Genomic DNA, 18,984 nt, shown 5'->3' with positions numbered 1-18,984 from the left:
AGCCGGCCGATGGTGACTGAGTACATAACCTCGACACTGCACCACGTCCATGGCAGGGGCGTTTGGGATGCCTTCGCGACCTGTTTGATGAACCGTAGCTGAGCCTGCATGGCTCAGCAGGTAAGTCTGCCTATCTTCGTGTCAATATGGGAGGGGCATACAATCAATGGCCCGAGATGGTCTGTAACCTCCCACCACTCCCCGAGGGCCTCATCTGACAGTGGTGCCTTTCACTCGGGGAATGAGCAGTACTCTAGGTGGATGTCATCAAAGACGTGCTTGAAGGCATCAAGAAGGCACTGGCAGGTGGCATCAGCAAGGGTGATAGTGGTGGCAGACATATTGATGCAAGGGTGGGGCATTTGTGAAGTGGATCGGGTGAGATGGTGGAGGAGTTAGGTGCAAGGTGACACGTTGCGCGTCGTGTTCCTGTGGGCGCGTGAACACAAACTTGTCGTGGACTTGAATTGTCATGTGCTGGGTGATGCGATGGCTCTCCGAACCATGCATTTCGACGCGCGCACGATCCCCTCAGCTGGCGAAGACCGGATTTGATCCCGCACGCATTTCTGCAGGCCGGGCTCTTTCAGGCCTGCACCTGACTGGATCAGGTGGCGTGCCCCTTGGGAATTGGCCATGTGGCTGGTGGCACTCAATTTCATGGTGCGTCTTTGCCTAGCATCGACTGGGGACGGTCGATATTTGAGTCTGGAGGGGATGTGAGGTGGCGTTATGGGCTGCCCCCACACAGAATGACTTATCTCAGGCAAAGTACACAGAGCAGATGAGCAGGGCTTCGGAATGAGTTCTCTGGGACAGGTACATGGTGCATCAGACTTTAAGTGGAGTACACAGTGTGGAGCAGCTACCGATTCTGGAGAGGTGACAATCTCGAGGCAGCAACATACATTTCTATGCTACGGAACGGCTACACAACACGCGACATCCATATGGTGGACCAGTACACATCTGGGTACCTCATATCAGAACTGTCCACCAAAGTCCTCGGGGTGCAGCGTGCAGTTGGGATTGTCCTCCGGAGTGATGGCGGGGCGAGTCCTGCTGGTTGGAGCACTGCCGGGGTTGGCAAAGAGTCAACAAGCATGTGCAGTTCGTGGACCTATGGGTAAGAGCCAATCGAGTGAACATGCAAACCGGACTCCACAAGGTCTGAACGAGCAGAAGCCGCCCAGTGCTACAAGAGGACCTTAGACCGGTGCATACAGGAGAGCATGTCGATAGATGTACCAAAAGTGACCAGACGGCAGTGCACCAGTGATACCACTTAATCACAGCGGGATGTGACCCAGATGGGATATGGGCGTGCTCAAATGCCAGCACCTCAAGCAAGAGGAGGTAGCGATGGAGCCAGGCAGTGCAGAAAATGGCCAGAGAATCAAACTGAGCTTGCGTGGTGTGAGACATGGTTGGGTGGGAGAAGAGATGGGGACGAGGGACAAGGATGGGCAGAGACCCGAATGTGGACAGAGTCTCGGGGCGGGTCCTCAGACTCTAGGGGGTGAAGCCAATGAAAGGCCGTTGAAGGAAGCACCCAGTCTCAGGCAGAGGGGTGAGGTCAGATTGGGGCAGAAGAGAACCATCGTGACAGCAAGGCAGGCGAATGGGAACACGGTTACGAGGTTGCAGGGGAAGTTGACGGGACTTGACGCGGTGAAGGCCGAGCGTTGGGGCAGCAAACTGGGAGCTGGAATGAGCAGGTCTTTACTCAAATGAATAGCAAAATACAGGTTTGGAACACGATGCGATGGAGTGGTCAGCAGCGGCGGGCCCTCCGAGACAATGAGGAATAATGGAACGAGTCAACGGGTTGAGGGCCAAGCGTGGTCAGAAATGGAGCGAGGACCGGAGTGAGCGCATCCCGGGATTGCGATATTTAAAGAATGCATAGATAAAGAAAGGGGAGAGCTTTTTGGACCATGTACCTAGGTGATAGAGAATGCGAAGGAACTTGCACAGCAGCGGACAACAACAGGGACAGCGGTCTCAGTTCTCCTCTCAAGCTTCGAGCTCCACCACGCGTCAGAACTCTCATCTTTGCTCTCACTGTCAAACGAATCTTGCGAACCAGTGGAACGCAGCAGCGGACATGGTACACCCTCATCCTGAGACTCCTGTATTTCATCCGGAGCCAGTTAGACTTGCCCCGGAGCTGTTCTACCATGCGTACTTCACGTACATCACACTGGACCGTGTCCTTTATGGTCTCGCTGTCTTCACGGGCATAGCCTTCATTCATTTCTCCACTATCTTCTACATTTGGCTCCTGCATCGCCTCTAGATGCAAATCTTCCATGCACTGTTCTCCCTTCATCCCTCTCCGTTGTTTGCTGTCATTTCACAGCTAGCTGAGTACTCACAATCACAGCAGATACGACTGTGTCTACCACATGACCACAAAGCACCCAGGATTCAGCCACCCAGTCACGTGACACTGGCCACTTGCCCTATTCAGAAGTTATCAGGTGTTGGTCACGTGACACCTGGCCACTTGTCCAGAAAGGCTCCCTCAAGCTCATTGGAGCATCAAGCTAGCAAGCATCCAATTCGCCACTCAAATAGTGGCACCACCTTGTCACTCAGATAAGTGACACCAACCCTATTGGCTACTCCATAGTGGCTCCATGTCGCCGCTCAAATAGTGGCACCACCTACAGACATTTATCTCATTGGATTAGGTAGGATTACCTCAGCGTATCCACGGCCTTTGTAGATAGTTGCCATAGTTGCTGCCAGACCCTTACTGGTTCTGGCATAGTTTTCCCACATGTAGCTTGCTAGGACACCGGCAGGTACACCTTAGTTAGAGTGATCAGGGTCCAGCCCTACATGTATATAAGTCCATGAGGATCTAAGGGAGGACCTTAGATTCATTCACCTATTTCATGCAGCCTAACAGCCAATTCATCCCCTTGTTGTGAGCATAAGGCTAAGGGCCCTTTGAGCCCCTTTTTCAGGCTGCATGTCACTGCATGCCTGGTTTGACCCTTCCTGGGCAAACCCCTTTTTGTGCAGGTCACTGGACGCTGGCAAGCACCTTGCTGTCATTTCCTTGCCTTAGGGCACAGGATCTAATGTGTCATGACACAAGCACCCAATTTGCCACTCAGATAGTGGCACCACTTTGCTGCCTAGCCAATAGGCAGGCACCACAACTCAGAATCCCTCTATCAACCGGCATACAGTATAGCCAGGTACAGGATAGGCTGGATCCTCCCACAAACTTATCCAGATGAAGACTGATCGTCCCACTCATTGTTCTGAGTTTGGACAGATTCTCTCACCTGAAGTTCTCAACCATTGTGATGTGCCCTGTTGGCCATCACCCATTGGCCCCTCAACAGTGGGCCCACTTACAGGCAATTATCTCATTGGATTAGATAGAATTACCTTGGTGTATCCATGGCCTTTGTAGATAGTTGCCATAGTTGCTGCCAGAACCCTTACTGGTTCTGGCATAATGTTCTCACATGTAGCTTGCTAGGACCCCAGTAGGTACACCTTAGTTAGAGTGACCAGGGTCCAGCCCTACATGTATATAAGCCTATGAGAATCTGAGGGAGGACCTTAGATTCATTATACTATTGTATGCGGCCAGCAGGCCAGCTTCCCCCTTCCACCTTTTGTGCAAGGCCATGCATTGGGGCTTTGCCTTGATTGCTGGTTGTATGCCACTGCGCGCATCCTCAGCCTAGCCCTTGTGGCAGACTTTTCCAGGTTAGCCTTAGGGCAACCTTTTTATGTGGATCATTTGTGCAGGTCACATAAGCAGACTTGCCCTTAATTGGGTTAAGTGCTTTGTGCTTTGTGACAGCAGCTCAATCAGAGTGCTGTTGTATCCATAATGCCAGCTGTTCCATGTATCTTATCAATCTTTAAAAAGAGTCAAAACAGTGCCTTCTATGGTGTCAAGGGCAAATTTGTGTGTGTATGGGTTGTAAGAGTGCAGTGGGTATCTCATAAAGATTTGTGGTCAGATCTTTCATGAATGGGTGACTTTCATTGCCTTGCCTACACAACAAAAGTATAAGCAGCTCTGATAGGCAGATAGCATGTTGTTTAAACACTTCAACAACCGTTCAGAGCATAGCAGTAGTGAAAATGATAGAAGAATGCAAGACAGTGGCTATGAAAAAAAGACATAATATTCTATAATACGACATTTTTATAGTATTCGCACCTGCCTAAATGAGATGACTCGCAGCCGCACTCTGTTGTTTGCAGATGTTTTCTGCCAGCCACCATAGGGAGTTTGGGGGCCAATAAGATTGTGGAGTTTTAAATTGGTCGGAGTACTAAAATGTGGCTGAAATGTGGCTGAGGTGGCTGATAGTAAGAAACATGATGTATTACCTCTTCACATGAGCCCCTCTCGAACTCATGGAGGTGGATGGGGAGGAGCCTGGAGTTGAGCGAGGCGCATCGGACACCCAACCAGTATACGTCATATCGGGCAAGATAAGATAAGATCACACGCGATCTCTTCGAAAGCTAAAGCTAGTCAGTTATCTGAGCTTGGAGTTCATAAGGCACAACCTATTGAACACTTCCATTACATCCTTGAACACCAGAAAACCTTATCGAACACAGTCGTCTTTTGCCGTAGTTGGCTTGTTTCAGGCTGGAGGTGTGAGAGAAAAAGCTTGAGCCAAGCCTCGAGGGAGGATTGTTGAGATCAAAGAAGTTCGTTCGTGGACCTGATCGAGGAGGACATCGGTGTCGTGTACATTACTGTTCCAGAGAAAACTAGGTAGTTTTGTACAACAAGGGTTTTATATGTGTTTTAAACTATGTATTAAACGTGCTCAAAACTCGATCCGAAAAAAACAGTGTTTCAAACTCCAATTCGGGCGCTTAGCAGAGGTGGCTGTGACCGAATATTGTGACCTGAGATCACTCAAATATGGTGTAGAGATTCCAGTTACCAAATATACAGCCAACCAGATCTGACTCTAATGTTGAGTCTCACACTGACACTTGAACTGATGAGGTCGATGAGGATGTGGAGGGTGCAGACATGAGTCACGTGATGATGAATTCACTGGACATAAATTTCCAGGCAGATTTGGTGTCTCTCGAACTGCACGACACATCTCTGCTTGCAGAGCCAAGTACAGCCTTGGAATGCGAGATTATCCCTCCTCTCGCTAGCAGTATCCAACGTGTTGTGCAGGCTTCCAATGAGAGATGTAATGATACGTTATGTAATGATATATTATGTAATGATGTTAAAAACTAGTTTAAAACATGCAAAAAAATGTACAAAACTGTCGCCTATGCGGCGCCTACAGTTTAAAACATGTACAAAACACCCGGGGTAGTTTTTCCCGAAACGCTAGTGTACATATCGCGAAAGGCGTATGAATGCTCATGAGCAATCTTGTCTGAAGAGTCTATTTCATACGTCGTGGAGATATAAGCTGATACTATTGACATTAGGGTACAAAGCTACATCCATCCATCCATCCATACATGAGATTTCACGGTACATTACAGCTAAGATGATATAGCAGGTGAGATAAATCCTGTCAGCTACAATACTTGCAAAACGGGTCTCACCATCCTTTCATGCCGTGCGTTGATACATCCTAATCAGAGTCAGAATCCCATGACGAGTCAGACGAGTCACTTTCTGATTCCGATTCCGATTCCCCGTCCGCGTCGTAGAGCCAGGGCAGCCACAAACGATGCGCCTCCTCATCACAAACCAGCGGCGAAGTAATGCCGTATGCCTTTTCATACAACAGCATCCCAAAATTCACCGACTCGAAATTGCCTTGCAGCTGGTCCTTCACAGTTTGGCGAGGTGTCCAGTGCCCATTCTGAGGATTGACCAGCCCGATATACAGGTGCTTGATGCCAAGCTGCGCACGGTGCGAGCGGACCGAGTCCAGGATGACGTCACAGTCACTATCTTTCTGGATGGCGATACGTAGCGTCGTCAGTGTGGGACAGAGAGGCGGGTCGGTTGGCTCTCGCAAGAGTGTGAGTGTGTCGACGATCTTCGTCAGGACATCAATGCTGACAGACAGTGTCTGAAGCGCGGTCATCTGCCTAAGAAGGTTGCGGACACGTTCAAGACCACGCCCCTTGTATGCCTTCAACTCGAACATGCACAAGTGCGAGATGCTGGAAAGGGGAAGAATCCATGGCCAGTTGAATGCGGTCCAATCTTCGAGGGTCCTGCATCGCCGGGGCTCAAAACGGAAACCGGAAGAGGCTCCAGTGATGATGGCGATGCGCCGCTGGAAATGCAGTTGTGTGGGTTGCTTCAAGGCATTCAACGACCAACTGGATACCACTTCCAAAACTCGCCGCTCATCATCATTATACGGCATCGCTTTGATCGAGATGGACACGTCTTCATTGAGCTGAGCATCCCGGAAGACATAATCGATGTCATCGACCCACATATCCTTGATCAGTAACCGGCGCAACCGAGTGAGCGACACAGGCTTCATGTCCGCAGGCTCAGTTTCCACTCGACTCGGAACCCGGTTGCTATCGTCAGCCACATTTCGCAGGATGAGATCGACTAGGTTTGGTGTTTCCGCAAGCATGCTGCGTAGTTTGATGGGAGCTTTGGGTACCTCGCATTCGTCGAGAGCCAAGAATGTCAGTTTGACGAATGCATTGCTGGGCAGCCAAAACAAACATAACAGTGACAGGCGCTCCAGACACGGGGTGTGATTGTCGAAGAGGTTGAGTGTCCCATCTGGCATATGACTCTTGTCATCTTGCAATGCAAGAGACCTCAACGAAGGCGCAGGCATTCCAAAGTATTCTCCGTTCAAGGACCCTGTCCAGTACAGCTCTTGGATTCGGGATGAATGTTCCACATTTTGGAGAGCGCGCGCAACAGCATAACGGGGTTTCAATTCGCCAGAAGCCAGCACCTTGAGCGGGCCTCGGCCAGACCTCTCCAGCAAGATGTGATCTTTATGTTCCCAGTACGTTTCAACACAATTCCAGAGCTGCTGGGTCCCCAAGGCGATCTCCTTCCAGAGATAGCAGACAAGCATGAGACTGACTGCTCTGCCCTTGTCAATCCAAGTTGGGTTCCAGGCAGTGCTTATATAGCGCCATTTGTAGTGTGAAATTCTGTATCGAGCTAGTGTGACGGTGCAAGTCATCACGAATATCTCCCGGAGTACTTCGGCAGGAAGACGGTTGATCGCGACGCGGGCATTCAGGTCGCGCCGCATAGCTTGAACCGTAGTCTCGGCTGCCTTGATCAGCCTCTCAAGATCCTTGAGCTATATGCCATTATATCAGTCTGTTGAGCTAGATTGAAAGCAAGCGTTACTGACATGAAGTATGCTGAACGCAATGAGGTCAAGATCAGTATGAATAATGATACAGTCAGGGCGGGGAGGGACGCACTGCCGTTGGCGAGCGTCACTCTGTTCGAGCTTGGAAGACAGTATGTTGATCAAGTCCGACGTACTCAATTCTTCGAGTGAACATAATTTTTCACCACCTTCCTGACGTGGCATTGCCGGTCAAGTCGACTTTGCGATGGAAGTACTCTACGAGGAGAGTTGAGGTGGCAGAAAGAGAGAATGTGGCGTTGTGGTTCAACTTGTGGCGAGCCTCCGGGCCCTCTCTCTTGTTTAGTGCCGTCTCGCGCAACTCATCCTATGTACACCCATCGCACGCCATGCGCCCTGCGCTTTCTGTCTGTACACAACCCTCCACTCGCATGATGCACTCGCTCAAGTCCAAATGCACGACTGTGCCCGTCTGTGCGTCCGTGGCAAGTTCGATTATGAGAGTGCCCCGTCGCAACCCCGCCATCTCACCGTACCCACGTAAATGACTGTAAAGTTAGTCAGCAGCAAGCAGGCTGGTGAGCGACATTGCTGCGTGATGGACAGTGCATCTCGCTAGTGAGTTTTATTATCATCTTCAAACTTCACGGGCCGTAAGCATTCCGCATCGGGCGGTTGCTCAGCTGCTCGAGGCTCTGCCACCCGTGCGTGGACGGTGTGCAGCACCCGCCGATTCGTATGACTCTCAATTATGTCTATTAACTCCATTCTTTCCGCGCTATTGTATCCCTCAGCCTCCTCCCTAATCCTTTCAATATATCTCTTCATTCAAGCAGAAGTCCTCGCGATCTGTCACCGGTGACGTGAGACGGCGCCACGAGCAAGGACTGGCACAGGCCTTGGTGGCTAAAGCCGATCTTTCATCACTCATACGATAAGCTCGTGTCCAGCATCTCGCAAAGGATGAGAATACATGATTTTGTTGAGATTTACTGCACAGCTACAGAACAAAGATCATTTCATTACTTCTTGACGAATATACCCACTCGATGCCAGAACAGATTTTCCTCATCCTCATCAACTCCACCGGTAGACACCTCTGCTGATTGCCAACAGTTCATTTTCTGTACCCATGTATGTGTGGGCCGGTCAAGACAACATCCATCAAATGCTCTCTTCCAGAGCGGTGTCCAGAACCTCTGCCACCATGCGACATCCTCCCTTGGGCTAAGGACGTGCTCATAGAAGAGTAACTGTCCTCCCGGCTTCAGGACCTGGTCAATGAGAGCACGCAGTGAGGTTTCCGGGGATGGAATGGAGCAGAGGACCAAGATAGAGATGATGGTGTCAACTGCATGAGGCCCGCCAAGAGCAGATACTATGAGCGACGTCTCCTCTGCACCATAGGGCAAGATCAAGAGTGTTTCAGCTGCCTCGGAGAAACCAGCATTAGCAGCGTTCTGTCGGATTTCAGGGTGCATATGCTGGTTGGGCTCGAGCGCAATGTACTTGATCACTTTCTCCCGGTCCAAATATTTCACTGTGTGTCCGTGACCTGAGGCGAAACGGATAAGTACCTCTCTGACCAGATCAGAATTGAATGTACTCACCTGCTCCGATGTCCAAGACAACACCCCGCGCATTACCGGGGATCAGGCGTTCCTTCACAGGACGCCCATTCTCGTCTATGCCATCCCCAAATGTCACCCACACCTTGGCCATAAAAAGGCTCGACAGCGCGGCAAGACGGAATAACAGCAAAGGATCGCGCAGGATGGCTGCTATGATCAGAGTCTATTTCATGCGTCGTGGAGATATAAGCTGATACTATTGACATTAGGGTACAAAGGTACATCCATCCATCCATACATACATCCAAACATGAGATTTCACGGTACATTACAGCTAAGATGATATAGCAGGTGAGATCAATCCTGTCAGCTATGACACTTGCAAAACGGATCTCTCCATCCTTTCATACGGCGCGTTGATACATCCTAATCAGAATCATCATCCGAGGACGAGCCAGACGAGTCGCTTTCTGATTCCGATTCCGATTCCCCGTCCCCATCGTCATCTGTCAAATCCAAAGCTGAAAAAAGCAATGTCATCATCCATGGACTGAAGATTGAGAAGTGATTCATATACGCACGCTGCACATTAGATGCCAGGCCAACCCGATCGGCCTGCTGCTCTGCCGAAGCACTACCCACAGCCTGATTCTCCAGAATGTCGTCGAATACACCAAGGTCAGATGGGCGTCCTTCCACGATATCATCCGATGAAGGATCCTCCCATTCATCACCAACATCCAAGAACTGGAAGTCTGCAAGATGGAAGGCGATATGGATTAGCATTGCCAATATCAGCGAGTCGGATTGTGGAGCACGCGCACCTTCATCGCGGAGTTCGACCGCGCTTTCATTAGCATCGCCATCGCCATCATCTCGGGTCTCCCCCGCCTGCACATCTTTTGCATCAGAGTTCGACTCCGCCGCTGGAAAAATATCAATTTGTCTACAAAACATCCATCTCGAACGCTACGAATACATACCGAGAGAGAAGACCGTCTGTTTGCTATTGTGTCCTTCTTGTGCAGTGTCATCAGATCCGTTGCTGAGAGCAGACGCCAACCAATCTTCTGGAAGTATCATTACAATACGGAACGTTCAGTCAGTGAATGCTTCGTGTCACCATTTACCGGCACATACGCACCATCACTGAAATTATCCTTATCCTCGCGAGTTGTATTAGCCTCCACATTCTCTTCGTTCAAGTGAGGATCAACTGGGCCTCCTGTTGGAAAAGAAAATCATGGTCAACCGAAATGCTCATCACCCAGGACATGATCGGCACATACGACGAGAGAGGACGTCTCGACTGCTGGAGTGGATCGGCTGAGTGTCATCCGACGGTATATCGCGCATGGCAATTGCCAAAAAATCTACCGAGTACATCATCAACCCGGAGTCGCTTGATGAATAAAGGTTTCGTACCATCATCCGCATCCTCTTCGTCACTTTGGTCTCTACCATTAGCCTGAGAGAGAAGAGCAGGCTCGTCGTTCGTCTCGATATCCTTGCGCTCCAGCGCGGACACGTCTGCTTCGTTTGTACTCGCACCTGAAGTAGTTTTCAGATCCACGTCAGCTGAGCAGCAATGTTAATGAGATTAACACCGTACTCAAAACGGCGCCGCTCCCGTCATCCTGCGAGCTCTTTTCGCACTCGATGCTGACATTCTCCTTGTTTTCGGATACGACGCCTGAGCTTCTTCTGCTAGCGAAGACGGGATTTTGCTTATCTGGCGACGCCGTAGTCGAGCTCCTTCTGCTCGCCGGACTCAACCCTGACACACTTCGCGCCAATGCCGTCGGCGCGGCCAAACTCCCGTCTACAACGAGCTAGTTGACAATTATATGCAAATCAAAAGAAACATAGCTCGCGCACCATGCAAATCTGTTGTCTGGTTCGTTGAATCACTGAGAACTAGGCTTGGACCCACGCTTATGCTGTTCCCAGAAGCTTTTTGTAATTGAGCGTACAGAGCTGACGAGGGATGTTACAAAGGAAGCCGAGAAAGTCGCAAAACCACTCACCGAACATTGCCTGGTAGACCGGGTTGCTGCGGTCGTCCGGGAAGTGCCGCATTAAACGATCACACACAACTCTGATGTCGACGTTGCCCACGGGTCGAGAGGAAGTGGTACTGTTGGTCGACACAGAGTCCGACTCTAAAAACGTCGAGGTCGACAAGATTATATGCGGCAAGACGGCATTGAGCTAACCTTGGACCCGCAAGGTCGAGGCGTCAGCTGTCGGTTGAACGACTCTGATGCCCTGCGAAATGCTTCGAGCATTAAGACCATCATCAAAGACTGTGATTACATTCAGTTTTATTGATATCCCCGCTGGAATTGACAACTCACCATTGCTGCCCGTAGGCGCTGTCCCGATGGAAGCAGACATGTTGACACGATTTCTTTCCGCACTCACTGACGGTGATTTCATGCTACGATCTGCCAGGATACCACTGATGGAATAGCTCGCATCAAACAGGCTGTCAGTGCTATCATCGCTCGAGCGAAAGCTATTGCTTGGCCTTCCGGGAGAAGTATCAGGTAGACCGGTTCTGCTGATCGACTCGCTCGTTTGACCCGCATGCGGAAGAGAATGATTGTTATGCGGTTGCGTGGATGCTGAGAACGACGACGAAGTAATGAATGAGCGGCGTGATGCTTTGTTTAGCAACAGACTCACCGTCGACGGTCGCCCTCGGAGCGACTGACGGAAACAAGTCCTTCAATGCGCTTGAAGATGCCATAATTGGCGGTGGCATGCTTTGTAAATTGATCCTACTCCCGGAGGTGTCGACTGATGGGTTCGCAGAGTTTGACATGCTGGACGTTGGTGGACGCGGCAATGCGATAGATGAAGACTGTTTCAGACTCCTCTCTTTACCTTTACCCTTGGCCTCCTTCGCCATCTTGCTGGTCTCGTTTACCGGCCCTTCTCTCTGCTCCGTGAGCATACTATTCAAACCTATCCAGATACACACACCAATGGTCAATGAGACCCGGCCTTGAAGAATGGGCAAAGGACACGTACCGCCTTCCGAAAATTGTGCAGCAGCAATCTGCGATTTGCCATTTGCTCCCAGAGGGGCTGACTGGACCGCGTTCCGCAACGGAATGCCACTTGTGACAGTCGAAACAGCCGCTGGAGTTCTCATACTGCTGGTGATTGCTGCATCGTTCATCCAGGATGTTCTTGCTTCATTTAGCGAAGTGATGGCTGACGAATCGCCATCCTTCTTCTGACCGTCGCTACCAATCGAAACCGCTCGACTTGTCGAGGCCTCTCCTCCTGTACCAGGTAGTCCTGCATGGGGCATTACGGTCGCCCTACCCCTGCCCTTCCCATTCCTTGCGCCTGTACTGCCTGCGATCGCTGGTCGTCTTGTCAAGGGTTCTTGAGAAGTACCAGCTAGACGTGCAAGCTGAGCAAGATGTGCTGTCGTCGAGTTTTGCACGACGTTATCCAGCCGCGGTCTTTTCTCGGGGGCGTTCGCTGGCACGGCATCCAACGCTCTCTTCCGGCTTGACCTTTCAAGGTTTCGCGTAAGAGAGGGATCAGGCGTCGAAGGCGTCTGAGTTCCTGCTGCCCAGCTGCTCAGAGAACCGAGACGTTGGTTTGTGTCTTCAGCCAACGGTGGAGAAGGACCGGCGGAACCAAGCATTTGTTCGCGTTCCATGACAACAGTGATCATGGACGATGATGATCCACGATCGTCAGTTGCAGCTTCAAATGCTGTATAAGTTGTGTATGCATTTTGGCGCACATTTCTTTGTTCACTGAACGTGTAATAGTGGTCGGCATGTTGTTGTTGCGGCGTGACTTGCTCCGATGTCTCCCCATCATGCCTCTGCCATGGATCAACTGAACCCGTAGCAAACTGAGATGGTGGCTGGTTCCTTAGAGCCTCGAGCCTGACTGAGGATGGGCCTGCAAGAGTGGAAGCGGGGACAGAATTATGTTGTGCGTGTGTGCCGGTCGCAGCTCGGTTCGACACAGCCAGGGTCTCAGGCGGCAGGAAGTTATTGCCATCGCGTCCAGATAATTCTGCGACTACAACATGACATATAATCTTCATCAGTACAGTCACACGGAACGTATAACACCATGGGACCCACTTCGTAGTTCTTCAGAAGTGAACCCCGTCAAGTAAAAGTTTAGCTCATTTGGTGGCCAGCCTGCCCAGATTTTAGGAACTTCTGGCCCGTTCGTAGTCGAGGGCAAACATTCTGAACACTGTAGTTGAGTAATAAGAGACATATTGGCAGGGTATGTAACTGGCTGACGTACCATGGTGTAGAGGTCCTGATCACCTTGAGACAGCCTACCGTCGCCCACTATCGACACGTGGACTACATTCTACAAAATAGTTGGCTCTGCAACGGTCTGATTCACTGTTTCAAATCACATACCTCTCGAATGAAATCTAGATAACGCTTATCGCGTTTAATACCTGCGGACCCTCGTCTCTTCTTCGCCTTCCAAAGCACGACATGAATTGATATAAAAGAGCCGACAAACCCTAGCTCCTGCTTTTTCTCCTCGATACACTGAGGAAAATGTGAGTGGCGAGGAAGCTAGCAGAGACTGTGAACACCGACTTTTCGCGCTGGGATTATCCCGCAGTCGACTTTCTGGCCCTTTCCAGTCAAATCGCAAGGGATGTCATTGACAATCAACTGCGTTATGTGAACATCGCACTCCGCGATTTAGCGTTGGTTTCAAACACTCACCTCGCAATCAGGATAAGAATCTCTCAACCGTCTCTCCATTGCCATCTTACACTTCCAATGAACACCGTTTTGATTGCGCATCTCAGGAAGGAGAGTATCGACGACATGGACAAGCAGAACTATCCGCCTGCCTGAAGGAATTGATGTAGCCATAGAGGACGCCATGGTGGCAGTTGTTGAGGGACAGCAGCTGGGCGGCCGAGGTTTGCCTCTGTTGAAAAAGCGGGAGTTGAACCAGGCGTGGCTGAATGCCACCCGATCAGGTGGCTAAACGCGACCTCGCTGCCACAGCGAATCTTCTTGACCGCAAGTAGCACAATCTTGCACCTGGCGTAGCTACCGCATTATTAGCTGGCGCACCTACACGAAAAGCTCTCGGAGAGTTCACCTTCAGCTGCTATGTTGTCTTCATGTTTTACAATGCACGCTCGCTTGTCTTCTCAACGCCACCGACGCGTCTGCAACACTTGGACCACAATGTTTGCCATCAGCTCAGCTTGATCAACAAACGACGGCATTCATCGTTGCCGGCTTAGAGTAGACCGGGGAACTTGGACCACGCCTATCGTGCACATCGGCCGTCAGGTGTTCCGCCAGCGGGGAAGAGAACCATTCTACAAGCTCGAATCACGGTAAGCAATTTCCGTGTAAGAATGCATACATTCACTCACTACTGCTCGCGCGCGTCGATCCAATGTCTGGCATCCCAGGATACTTGGCGAATGCAAAGCTAAGAGGGCCTCGAAAGATTGGGAATGTAGAAAATTGCACAGTCTTGAAGGCGGTATATGCGCATAACAATGGATTCAGTCAGTCGAAGAAGCTTACCTTGGCACAATAGTGAGCTTGAAAACCTACAGCGGATATCAGATATGCTAGTACGCTCGAAGACCGCTGTGAGTTCATCCCCGCTTTCAGCAAACAGCGTTTTGCGCATCCAAAGGCTAACCTGACGTTTCATATGGGTATTCAGAAGTACGAAAAGCTCCCTTTAACAGGCACCGAACACGCCCACGAATACACGAATACCTTGATGCAAGGGAAAGGGTTTCGATATAATGGCTCCGCACGATGAGAAGCATCCACAAAGTTGGCAAATATGCATCGCCTGAGGTTGAAGACACCTATGAAGTTGTGGCGTTCTGTACAAGTGCGTGCATTCTTCTTCGGTTGCATGGAATGGTGTCCTGATGAAGCCGAACGAGCGTAGGTATCCTGTTGGACTCATGCCTCTTATCTCGCATGAAGGGCATTCCCGCCGGGACGGGCGAGTTCGTGGACCATGAGCTATTGCCCCGAACACGTTGATTCCGATGAACATCTTGACGACTCGGGCTGTTCAGGGAACCCGCGAGCCAACTGCGAAGGGCATGATGTTTACAATGTGAGCGCGTTCTCCCCGACAAAGAGTCACCACTCACGTCATTACTAGAGACCAAGAAATCTGTCTGGATCTCGAGACGTATGAGATCGTCACAACTGGCCTCTTACTTTCGCTCACGATGCTGCATTGACACGCTCAAGCCGTGCAGAAGCAACTTTGGCTGTCGACACCGTTCTAAATGCGTCCGATTGGCACTTTCGCTGATAGTATGCAACGTCAATTCAAAGATGAGAGTTCTTATGGTGGCTAGAGTAGCAGTCTCTTGTTACGAGAATGTTGTGGCCAAGGGAGTCGACGTTCAGGCTGCCAGATTGCCAGACCTGGCATGCAGCATCACATGACGGTGTTCGTCGTCCAGTTCCTCCTTCCCCTCGTGTTCCCTCTCACTTGCGTTCGGCCAAGGCTGCATTCTCTGCGCACTTGCCGACATCTCTTGATTGACTTATTGCGCATCGTCCACTTGTAGGGTTGATCGATAACAACACGCTCCGACTCACACCTACTCCCGTTGCTCGTTTTACACGCAATCTGCTGGCAACCTCATCCAGAGTCTCTCTTGCAGTATACATATCATTTATGACAACTTTGTCCTATTCCAAGCTGACTAAACGCATATAAGCTTCTGAATCGTAGTCGTCGTCCCATGATGCCATCATGCTGAGGCTCTCTTCTTGCTTGATACTGAAAACGTTGAACGACAAGATGTGGGACGTCATTTCATGTCTTTGGAAAGGGCATTTACGTGAAGTCATTGGGTATGTCCCTTCAAATTACTCTTTCGAGTGAAGAGGGATGCAACAATTCATGAAGGCACCGTCAGACCACTCTGATTGTTAACGACGCAGAACAGAGCGTTAGAAGGGGAATATGTACTCAAGCTTCTGTATTGTGAGCAGGATGATTGTCACATCAGCAAGCAGCCACGGTCGACTCGAAAGCGGGGAGGACTATGACGGACGCTGGACGCCAGCTCGACGGCGTTCTCTCTGAACGTATCGAAGGGCCAGGGCGAAGACAACATTTTTAATACCGGTCGTCGAGGTGGAGTGGAAGATGGGATGCAAGGGATAGGAAAGTTCGGGGACAGAGGATTGCGGGACCGCCTCATCTGCGTATCCTGCGATCATTTGTATTGGTCATGAAGTCTTGAGGTACGTTGGTATCTTAGAGTGTAATGAGCATATACAGAGAAGAACTGTGATGTTTTACAGACACTCGTTAGTTGCCGATTATTCGCAAACCTACCATTCGAACCAGCGTTGTCATATTCTGCACTCATATTCCTCCCAAAGGCCACTGCCATCATGCAATACATCAATTGATTTGAAATGAACCCAAGTATACGCCGTGTGAACTGGGAACAGGGAAGAACAGCATTTGTTCTAGTCGGTGCGCCACGCATTGCTATCTGTCAGCAACAGTCAGCTCTGATGCATTTCATCAACACGTTGTGAGCTTCCTTGACAATCTCTCGTGTTTATGCTGGCCTCGACCCCATGCAACTCACAAGCCGATGCACCGCCATAGTTTCGATTATGCCTTTCTCCGCAATGGACTTGCGTGTCGCGTCGGCGAACGCTGTAAAAAGGAACCATGCGAAGCACGGTGAGTTGGTGGCTTGCTAAGTCGCATTGAGTCGCTTAGTTGCTATTACATTTGATCTCTGTCATATGGCTTCGGTTTGCCGCTCAGGCATGCTAATCAAAGCGTTCGCCCCTTTTCGTCGCACTGTAGTTCATGAACAAGGCCCATCGGCCGGAACCCAGCAAGGCATATGACGCATCCAATGATGCACAGCTTCTGACGTCGGTGTCACCTGCGTGAATGCTCCAAACTCCTAAGTAATGGATATATATATATGCAGTTCGACCTGCTCTCGGTCTCTCACGCAGAGGGCATCTGCTTCTCGCAGTGTACGTTGAAAGTACTATCATGCAGCAGGAACGCTTGGACGCTTTGTTTCCTTTACCCTCTCCACCGCCGTCGCCCCTATCGCCTGCACGGTTGCCGGGGGTGACTTACGACTCTGGAGTTGCCCTTTCCAAGTGCTTGAAAGACAATCACGAGAAGTGGCACGTTTTCTTCAATGACAGGGGCTTCCACAAGTAAGTCCGGATGCTTTGTTGGACATGGTCAGTTCTCATAAGGTGACTTAGCCATGCAACGCACCACCTGCTGGCGATCTACCAGCTTGGAGCCAGTGGCCCCTTGTTGGATGCCGCGTATCAAACGCACGTTTCGTACATGCGCCCTGCGTTCAAGTCGCCGGACGTGATCACCGAACAGAACTTCCACGAGCACCTGGGAGATGAGAAGTGAGCGATTCAACTCTGAACGTCCCTCACCGCGTTTTGATGTACCGATTACAGGTACTACAATGCATATCTTGAATTCTTCTCGTCCGTCGTTCTCGAAAAAGGCGCAGCAACTGCGTTGGAGGAGTATATCTTCTCTGCCAAGGCGAACATCACCGCTCCAGCCTCTGCGAAGCTACCGAATCAGATGTTGGACCGGTTCTTGGCTGGACTCCTGCACCCTTTAATTCATACTGGTTATGGCTGCGAGTTCGGTCTGCCTGGTATGCTCGCGGAAGGACTCGCACAAACTGCCGTGCATTCACCGGCCGCGCCGACTCTCATACCCGCCTCTTTGTTCAAACACACTGTTAGCGTTCCAGCCGATGCTATCAGCGCGTCCGTTGCTCGCTTAACTGCGCTCATGCCCTCGCTAGTGCTTGAGAAGTTGCACAATGTCGTGCCTGCAATTGAGCTAAAGCAGCCGAAGGGACGCGGCATCCACGCGCTGACTATATTGGCACAGATCCTGAACGATCGCGACTTCACCCCTGCTGCGATCGGTCTACCGACACCGGACGACAACGGTGTGAGCGCCTTCACACATGTGGTGGAGACGCGTGGCGAGAGGCTCGTTGCGCTGACGGAGGCGTGGACGGTGGATGGGGCGGACGCGCAGGAGGTGGCGAGCAAGATCGAAGAGCTTATCTGGATGAATGTGATCATTTATGGCGTTGGCGGCTGGGCGGGGCGCAAGACGGTTGAGAACGGCAGGTTCAACGCGGACTTTCTCCAGTAAGTGGCTATGTAAGTGGATGATACGTGCTGACCAAATAAGCGCAGAATGCATTTGGTGACATCCGTCCTCTTCCTGCATTCCCTGGTTGCCTATCTCTCGCCCACGTCTACGTCGATCCTCCTTCGGACCTACTTGACGAGCTCACTCGCCTGGTGGGTCGCCCGCGGTCGCCCATCTCTGCCAATCCGCGAGTTCTATGAATTCGTCACGGCGCATCCAGTGGAGCACGGTGCACCACACGTCCCGCCGGTCAAGGACGCGCTAGTACGCGAAGACCCGTCGCCGAACCCCTGGCTGCCGATCCTGCAGACGACGCTCATGCATCCTAACGAGCACCTCTGCAAACTGCAGCGCGCATTGCCACATTTCTCGGTCCTCTATGGCACGAAGAAGCCCGGGGATTTTGCTCATCTGGCTGAGTCGGCTGATGCACCGCTCGAAGGAGCGGATGTCCTGGATGGCACTCTGTTCTTGCGTGTCGCTGGGCTGACTGCGGAGAGACTAGGCTGGATGAGAGAAGGAGAGGAAAACAAAGGTTGGGATTTCAAAGGTTTCTTTGATTAGGCGGAAACTTGTGTACAAATATCTCGTACCGTGACGTGACGAATCGCGCGCTCGATGTCTCGTGATTGTGACGTATCGCGTTTCGGGTTTTGGCGCTTTCATGTACTTGCTAACTGGTCAATCTTAACACTTCTCCCACCTGAGCGCAATAGCTGCGAGAGTATACCTTGTTTAAGTCTGAGGAACGTGAACGGTTTGATTCTGTCAGAAATAGGAGTCATTCATGTGCTATCACATCCGAGATCGAGGTCAACTTACTACTACTTAAAGACCGAGAAACCGTGACTGCGCTCGATACCATCTGATTTACGGTTTCTATGGTTCAACAACGATGAGACGACGCACCG

The 18,984-nt window shown here is 50.8% G+C and overlaps 5 protein-coding genes across 5 annotated transcripts; 1 reads left to right on the top strand and 4 right to left on the bottom strand.

The window, feature by feature from the left end:
- Positions 1-5,425: 5,425 nt before the first annotated feature.
- LAESUDRAFT_732585 (uncharacterized protein) lies at positions 5,426-7,122 on the bottom strand. Its single transcript, XM_040910269.1, has one exon. It carries the CDS (start codon positions 7,038-7,040, stop codon positions 5,607-5,609), a length of 1,434 nt encoding a protein of 477 aa, XP_040757864.1. The 5' UTR covers positions 7,041-7,122; the 3' UTR covers positions 5,426-5,606.
- A 534-nt stretch (positions 7,123-7,656) lies between these two features.
- LAESUDRAFT_732584 (uncharacterized protein) lies at positions 7,657-7,836 on the bottom strand (the record flags this gene model as incomplete). The annotated part of the gene is made up of 1 exon (XM_040910268.1): positions 7,657-7,836. A coding segment is annotated over one exon (180 nt), but the record flags the coding sequence as incomplete, so codon positions are not given.
- Positions 7,837-8,294: 458 nt separating this feature from the next.
- Positions 8,295-9,189, bottom strand: LAESUDRAFT_732582 (S-adenosyl-L-methionine-dependent methyltransferase; the record flags this gene model as incomplete). The annotated part of the gene is made up of 3 exons (XM_040910267.1): positions 8,295-8,844; positions 8,900-9,083; positions 9,163-9,189. The coding sequence occupies 3 exons, from the start codon at positions 9,187-9,189 to the stop codon at positions 8,312-8,314; spliced, it is 744 nt and encodes a 247-aa protein (XP_040757862.1). The 3' UTR covers positions 8,295-8,311.
- On the bottom strand, positions 9,110-13,903 carry LAESUDRAFT_573956 (uncharacterized protein). The gene is made up of 17 exons (XM_040903008.1): positions 13,597-13,903; positions 13,465-13,542; positions 13,276-13,413; positions 13,154-13,222; positions 12,982-13,099; positions 11,897-12,916; positions 11,549-11,830; positions 11,218-11,487; positions 11,077-11,166; positions 10,888-11,022; positions 10,739-10,837; positions 10,473-10,682; positions 10,348-10,411; positions 9,844-9,887; positions 9,685-9,786; positions 9,442-9,615; positions 9,110-9,381 (listed from the first exon to the last, which is right to left on the bottom strand). Exons 1-17 carry the CDS (start codon positions 13,759-13,761, stop codon positions 9,287-9,289), a joined length of 3,153 nt encoding a protein of 1,050 aa, XP_040757861.1. The 5' UTR covers positions 13,762-13,903; the 3' UTR covers positions 9,110-9,286.
- Positions 13,904-16,574: 2,671 nt separating this feature from the next.
- Positions 16,575-18,812, top strand: LAESUDRAFT_573822 (uncharacterized protein). The gene is made up of 6 exons (XM_040903007.1): positions 16,575-16,585; positions 16,673-16,785; positions 16,845-17,085; positions 17,137-17,295; positions 17,350-18,069; positions 18,118-18,812. Exons 3-6 carry the CDS (start codon positions 16,913-16,915, stop codon positions 18,635-18,637), a joined length of 1,572 nt encoding a protein of 523 aa, XP_040757860.1. The 5' UTR covers positions 16,575-16,585; positions 16,673-16,785; positions 16,845-16,912; the 3' UTR covers positions 18,638-18,812.
- The last annotated feature ends 172 nt before the right edge of the window (positions 18,813-18,984 follow it).

This window comes from Laetiporus sulphureus (assembly GCF_001632365.1).
Source record: "Laetiporus sulphureus 93-53 unplaced genomic scaffold LAESUscaffold_92, whole genome shotgun sequence".
Classification (NCBI taxonomy): domain Eukaryota; kingdom Fungi; phylum Basidiomycota; class Agaricomycetes; order Polyporales; family Laetiporaceae; genus Laetiporus; species Laetiporus sulphureus.
This window is presented reverse-complemented; position numbering and strand designations above follow the sequence as displayed.